Genomic DNA, 7854 nt, shown 5'->3' on the forward strand with positions numbered 1-7854 from the left:
TCAGAAAGTTGCAAGTCACAGCAACAATGAGATGTCATCACACCCCAGCATTAATAGCAAAGTTAAAAGAAAAACCACAGAAAACAGCAAATGCTAATGAGGCTGTGAAATTAATGGGCCCCTCCTACACTGCTGGTGAGACTATAATCGAGTAACTGCTGTGGAAAATGGTATTGTGCTTCTTTCAAAAGTTGGAAATAGAAATACCATCTGATCTAGCAATCCTAACACTAGGTTTGTATCCAAGAGAAGTAAGGAGCCAAGACTCGAATAGATAATGCACATCCATGTTCATTTTGGCAGTATTCACATTAGCAAAAACATCCTAAATGCCCATCAGTGGAAGATAGATAAAGTATGGTACCTGCACACAATGGAGTATTGTGCAGTATTAAAGAATAACAAAATATCTTTGAAACTTAACATGAATGAACGTGGAGGACATTATGCTGAACAAAGTAAGTCAATTACAAAAGGACAAATATTGTATGAGGCTACCATTATAAAACATCAAGAAAAGGTTGTCATATTAAAGGACACATTCTTCGGTGATTACGGGTGGGGGGGTGGGAGGGAATTAAAAGGTAATGGAATTTCCTACAAACTTTTTGAAGCCCCCTGGTGATAATCTGTGTGAAGAAGATAGCAATACACTTTTAAGAGTGCAGTTGGGGCAAAATTGATGGGTCAGGGAATGACACTAATAGGACTGCATGAGTTCAAGGCAGCAGAGGTCAATCTTATATAACAAGTGTGCAATAATTGTGATCTACAAGTGGGTGTGTGGATACATACACTGAACAAGAGTGGGAAGAAGAAGAATGGAACTATACCCACAAAAATAAAATAAGTTGGCAGGATATTTTTGCATGTGTATAGACTTCGGAACACAGGCCCACGGTCCCATGGGACATGAAGTTCAGTTGGCATCATGTGCTCCACAAGGACAAGGCTCTCCTTCCTACTTGGATGAGAAGCAGCTGAGGTCTTAAAATCTTATTAATAGTCATCTAAGTTGAAACGATTGGTCTCTCCCCATTTGGAGAAACAAAGAGTGAAGAAAATCAAAGACCACTGAGCTAATAGATTACATTGACATTGTCCTCCATGACCCTGAGACTAGATGGTGTCCAGATACCACTACTGTCTGCTTGGAAAGAGATCACATTAGGCAGTCTTAGGTAGAGTAGGAGAAAAATGTAGACTAAAACTCAAAATCATTAAAAAAAAGATCAGTCTTACTGGTCAAACAGACTGTAGAATCCGTGAGACTTTATTGGGCATTGGGTGAAGGTTTGCAGAGCAAATTAGTTTTGTGTTCAACATTTCGTACACATTGTGTTTCATGTCACTTTTCCTCTTTCTTTCCTAACCCCTTCTGAACTGTGCCCAGGTCTATGAGGGGAGACAAAACTGGAATTGCGCTGGGCAGAGCAGAGCTTTTGAGGTGCACGTTTCCCCTGCTAGGCAAGCATCAAGCAACTCGCTCTGAGTTAGTGCATCCAGTGACGTCACCTGGGAACAGTCTCTTTGATCACAAGGAATTTTTTTGTAAAAGCAGTTTTGCTCCAACCTTGTTTTTTTGGGATGGTTGATTTAAGAGAATGGCATGCAGCTGTGAAATTTTGTTTCCTGCTCAGGAAAAATGCCACAGAAACTGTTGTGATGTTGAACACAGCTTACAAGGGCAGTTCCATGGGGAAAAGGAAAAAGTCAAACGTATGAGTGATTTTGTTTCAAAAAAGGTGAAATGTTGATGACAAACCTCATTCTGGACATCCATCAACTTCCCACATGGATGAAAATGTTGACTGGTAGTGTATTTGAAGATTGTTCCACCAGGTCAGACTATTAATACAGCTTTCTATGTAGAGGTTCTAAAAAGATTGTAACAATGTGCAAAATAAAAGGCCTGATTTACGGGGGACTGGTTTTGCCACCACAACAGTGCTCCTGTTCACATAGTCATCTCAGTGCACCAGTTTGGGGCAAAAAAAACCCAGCATGCCCCACGTACTTACTCACTTGACCTTGCTCCATGTGACTGTTTTGTTTCTGCGAATGAAGAGGAACATGAAAGGACATCGATTTGATGACATAGAAGAGGTGAAAAAAAATAACGAGTGAGGTGCTATCAGGCATCCAAACAGATGAGTTTGAAAAATGTCTCCAAGAATGGAGTTGTGGGTTTGATAAATGTATTGAGTGTAATGGAGAGTACTTTGAAGGTGATAAGGTTGTTTTGCAAAAAACATTTAATACATGGCTTTGAAAAAATTCCAGTTTGGGCGGGGGTGGGGGCAGATAGGTTACCCCTTGTATATGGAGAATAATAACACTACTGAGGTACACACTCCTTAGAGTAGTTAACCATTTGAGATCAGAAGATACCATTTCTCCAAGGACAAGGTTCAGAAAGGGTTAGGAATGAGGAATAGAAATGGGAGGAAATGAAAATTGGCCCTTATCTAGTCTGGAATAGAACTCACCCTTATGACTCAACTGTCAGCTGATTTCTTCTGTAAACCTTCACCCAAGCACAATAAATTTTTTAAAGGCAATTATTGGATTTCCAAAACAACAAACAAATCTGTCTCAGAAGAAGTACGCCAGAATGCTCCAAGTTGGAACCAACTCCGCGGCACCTCCCAACATTAACAGCGTGTCCAGGACAAACGAGAGAGGAGGAAACCAAAGACTCAAGCAACTGCACAGCACTCGTCGTCGTCGTCCATAGAAAAGACCAGAAATCCAAATGGGGCTCTTCTGCCCACACCACCTGTTCTGATCGGGGTCATCGCAGATGGATCTTGGAGGAATGGGAGAAAAGTGTAGAAGAGAATCTCAGATTCTTTTAAAAATCCAAACTTAACTGGAATGACCTGACACTGGCAGACTCCCTGAGCCTATGTCCTGAGACAGGAAACTTGCAACCCAAATTATCTCCTGGGGTCACCTGTTAGTGTAATAGCTGAAGAGATCACAAAATAAAGAACACTCCCCAGGAATACTCTGTGCTCCTCTACAATATCATCTAGATGAGACTAAAGGGATGATAATTCCTTTCAAGCAAAGATAGGAAGGTAAGTGGGCAGGGAAACCATGGGAAATCTTGAGACTAAGCACGCATTGTGAAGAACCTGTTGAAGAACCTCAACTGAAAAGAAAACCTTTTTAAAAATACAATATTTTTTAAATAGGTCTTCAGAAATTTGCATGTGTTTTATTGGCAATCACAAGGTGGCATAGTGGTTCCACATAGGGCTGATATCTGCAAGATCATCACTTCAAAACCACCAGCCGTTCCATAGAAGGACGAAGCTTTCTACTCCCATAAATGGTTACAATCTTGAAAACTCACAGGGGCAGTTCTACCCAGTTCTATAGGGTCGCACTCCATGGCAGTGAGTTTGGGTTTTGGTTATTGAAAGTGACATGTTATTGACAGCTTCAAAGCTTGAGGCTAGGCCTGAAGTTGTTTAAAGGCTTAATATTATACAAATAATCTACATGTTATAAGAGTTTTGCCAACAGCAGCGTCCTCTCAAGTTATTTTCAGTAAGTACACTCTGCTAATTTTTTTCATCCATCACTTTAAAACATTAACATAGTGTCTTTAGGAAAATACCTCCAGAGGAGGGTGTAGTTGACAAAAATAACTGATGATGTGTGGGTTATTTGTGTAGAGTTACATAATCCCCTTTTTTGTACTGGATCGCATGATAACCAGGTCTCCTTACAGCAGAAATTAGGCCCTTAGAGTCATTCAAGAGGATGGTGAGTAGGGTCTCTCCTGTAAGAGGTGGGACTCGTGGCTCCCTCAGACTCTGCCTTCGCCTGGATCCACAACCTTGTGGTTGTTGGCGTTGGCTCCCTGGACTCATCAGCAACCTCGTGCACAAGAAAATCAGATGCTACTCGTTCTAGGTCAGCCCCATCCCCGTGATTGGCTGGTTTTCAGAAGTAGACCTCCAGTCTTTCTTCCTAGTCTGTCTGGTGGAAGCTTTGGTGAAACCTGTCCAGCATCACCCAGGGAAGGCAGTGATGGCACGTGAGGTCACTGCCAGGGGCTGGGAGCCAGGTCTCCTACAAGAAAAGCTGGGACTGCGCCCCTGACTCACCCTTTCTTCTCGGGGCTGACAGGCCTGCATTAACAGATGGTCTCTTTCTCCCTTCTCAGGCTTCGGGCTGTGATGGGTCAGAGATTCCCGACGAAGTGAAGCTGATTGGATTTGCTCAGCTGAGTGTCAGCTGATGTATGTCCCTTGATGTCACCCTTATCTGTCATGCCCCTCCTCACCACACTTCCCTCGCCCCTCCCTATCCCTCCCACCCTTTTACTCCCACTTCCCAGCAAATTCAGAAGATTGTGAAGAGGTCGGCTTAGACGAAAATGGGATTAAAAACAAAAAGGTTGTTTTTTTAAACTTACAACACTCCGAGTTCCGCTTTATTCTCTAGCAATCCACAGTATGAGAACAAGCAAATGCCACAGCTGCACGACTGTTGCTGCTCTTTTCCAAAAGCTATTTAATAATCTTAGCACTCAATGTGGAACTATCCCGCCAGCGAAAAGAATCTGAAATAACACTCAGGTGGCCCTATTTATTGGCAACAACAACCACAAAAAAGAATTTTCTATCAGAAGCCTATTTCTCCTTTCACTGTTCATGCTTTCTGTTAGAATACGTTAATTTTACATCTGATAATACTGCCTCTTTATGTTGTATTTAGAAATTAATATACTTATAAAATTAAGATTTATTAGCCAAACTTGAATTCTAGTTTTAAAACTGTGAATTTTATTTTTCATATATGTATGCATTACACACCTTAGCGATAAAGAAAGGAAAAAGAAAAAGGTTTTGATTATATGCTTCTTGCAGTTAATCTCTTATTTAAACAAAAGGTTTCAGGTATATCTTTGAAGTATTTGTAATGTTAATTTTTGAAGTGACTGGATTAAGAACTAGGAATGCTTCACTCTCTCGGTTTGCTTGCCTAGAAACAGATTACAATCTGACAGTCTCTTGGGAGTGGGAGGTGCCTTGCAGGCTCTCACAGGAAGACTGACTGAGGGCTGCTTTCCGGCAGGCATGGGCTCACAGCTAACCTGGCCGCCACTTGTGACGGCATCACTAAATGTGGCTTCCTTTAGAGTTTAGAGCATCCTAGGAAACGTCACCATTCTATTCGATGGCTGACTGCGTACCCATCTCTGATTTGGCTTCTCCTTAAGTGACACGGTCTGTTGTTCAAAAAGTGATACACTTGAAATTATCAGCATTTTTGTTTTACTTGAATTTCTGCAAACGACCAGATAGAGGTGGAGATAATAGAAAGGGTTTTGTGCAATGACTACAAAGCTAAAACGCTGTCAGGTTTCAAGGATAAGTACTTTTTGCCCCGAGTTGCCCTTTGCTTGATTATATACAATGGAACCAGTAAATCTTAAGATTTTGAAAATTGGAGTTTAAACTTTTCAGGGAGGTGGACTCCCGGGATGGTACCATCGCTCTTTCCTAGCTAACCCTAGATATGGCAGCTCTTCGATATACTTTAAAAAGCAAATATATATTACTAAGGAAAAAAGTTATTTATAATTGCCTTGTCGTAATTGTTAAGGTGTTCTAGAGCCATTTGCATACAATTTAATGTAATTTCATTCCATTCTATTGTTTACACAATGATTACTCAAAGATGACTGCAAAAGTAAAAGGATAATAAAAGTGTATTGCACAAAGAGATGGTGTCACATCGTTTCATTCCACCGTTAGGTAGTACCTGCCGTGCTGCAGTAATATAAAATACCTCGTAGGAATTAACTACCCCATTTCCCCGAAAGTAAGACATCCCCCGAAAATAAGACCTACTTACAGTGTTGCCTCTCGCTGAAATAAAAGGCATCCCCCAGAAAATAAGGCCCCCCGAAACTACCATAACTCTGGACCACCGTATCAGCACAGCTCACTGTTGGCCACAGTGCAGCTGGAGCAGACAGGAAGTGCGAGGTCTTTTAATAAAACAATAAACAGACTTCTGCGAAGATGGCGACGGAGTGACACATACCAGAGAGACTCAGTAGAATTCAGCCCAGAAGAGTTGCTTAGAGGGAAATTCAACACTACTGAAACGCAGGAGGAGCATTATAAAAATAAGTAGGCACAGGCCTATGGGGTTTTGAGCGGTTGGGGGCTTTTGGCTTACCTTAGTGGAAGCCAGCTAGGGCTTGGCCTTATCCCCGCCACTGTCTCTGCCATAGCCGGGACCATTTGGATCCCATAGGGGGGGCTTGGTATCAACACAGCCACTGCTTGCCACTGCTGCCTTGGGGTGGGGACTAAACCCTCACAGCTCCTAGAGCAGGGATCGGGGTTCAGCTACATTGTTTATTTTGTTTCAGCCTCTCCTCTCTGTCTCCCCACGGTCGTAAAGGGCTCTGCAGGGGCTTTATCTCCGGTCAGCCACTGGCTGGCCCCTTGCAGCTCCATGGGCTGGGATCAGGACTCAGCTACATTGTTGTTCTTGTTTCCCTCTCTTCCATATATCCCCTGCACAGTCTAAGCGGTCTTACTTTTTTTTTTTTCTTCTCTTTGTCTCTTTCCTGTTCTCTCACACTCCACTGCTGAAATCCAGACCACTGCCCTTAGCCTAGGGCATTTACGCCTGCACCACACCAAGCTAGGTGAGCTCCAACCTGTGTAGCTAGGGGATACTCTGCCCAGCTTCTCATCAGGGAATTCCTGCCTGTGTACCCGGGTCCATAAGGCAGCTCGGCCAACACTTCAAAATTCCAGGCTGTTGCAGGAACGTCTGCCCAACCTCTGCAACACCAAAGCAAGCAACCTACCAGCATTCTGGAGGACTCGCCTGAGAAGCAACCCACAGCAGAATAAAGCGTTAGGTTAATTCCATAGTGAAATTAGCTGTAGACAGTTCAAAGAAGCATTCCTACAAGTCTCCCAGAGAGAGCCAGTGCTCTTAGACTCCCTGGAAAATGGCACCTGGCTCCTCTAAAACAACGCAATGCAAACAGCCATCAACCCCAATGGCCTGAAGGAAAAACAGGAGAAACAGAAGGCAATGGCAGAAGATGTCCTGAACATAACGACATACATAGAAGAAACAGACATTGAGCTGCCACAGAAGTTTCAGAATGCTGCTTGGAGTCATACAGGATATGAGGGAAACAATACAGAAAAAGGATGAAATAAGAGGAGATAAAGGCCATACACCAAAGTGAAATACAGGAGCTTAGGGAGGAGATAACAAAAACCAGTAGCAGAAACACGGACCTCGAGAATCAACTGGAGGAAGCAGAGACTCACATCAGTGACTTGGAGGACAGCCAAGCAGACTTTAACAAACGCAAACAAAAATCTAATAATATCATCAGATAAGCTGAAGAAAACCTAAGAGCTATGTCTGATGCTATGAAGCGTAACAAAATTAGAATTATTGGCTTACCTGAGGAAGACACAATAAATAAATCATCTGCAACAATAGTAAGAATTCTTGGAGGAAAACTTCCCCAGTTAATGAATGAAACCCAGGCAACCATTCAGGAGGTTGAAAGAACACCAGCTAGACTGAATCCCAAGAAGTCACCAAGGCACATAATAAACTATCAAACTTTGAGGAAAAGGAGAAAATCATGAAAGCAGCTAGGGAAAAACAACCAATCACATATAAAGGTTCCCAAATAAGAATATGCGCAGACCTATCAGCAGAAACTATGAAGAAGGGTAGCGAGTGGAGTAACATATTCCAAAAACTGAAGGAAAACAACACAAACCCAAGAATACTCTACCCAGCCAAATTATTGGTCAAGATAGATGGAGAAGTAAGAGTTTT

The 7854-nt window shown here is 42.4% G+C and overlaps 1 protein-coding gene across 2 annotated transcripts in view; it reads left to right on the forward strand.

The window, feature by feature from the left end:
• The window catches only part of STK39 (serine/threonine kinase 39), a 295827-nt gene extending 290082 nt beyond the window's left edge, over positions 1-5745 (forward strand). For both annotated transcript variants that reach the window (XM_045299562.1, XM_045299568.1), the window contains one exon: positions 4181-5745. In XM_045299562.1, coding sequence (XP_045155497.1) covers positions 4181-4255 — 75 coding nt within the window. In that variant the 3' untranslated portion in view covers positions 4256-5745. The remainder of the gene's footprint in view (positions 1-4180) is intronic.
• Positions 5746-7854: the final 2109 nt, after the last annotated feature.

This window comes from Echinops telfairi, unplaced genomic scaffold, assembly GCF_000313985.2.
Source record: "Echinops telfairi isolate 266 unplaced genomic scaffold, ASM31398v2 ScPeMD7_4;HRSCAF=17, whole genome shotgun sequence".
Taxonomy (NCBI): Eukaryota; Metazoa; Chordata; class Mammalia; order Afrosoricida; family Tenrecidae; genus Echinops; species Echinops telfairi.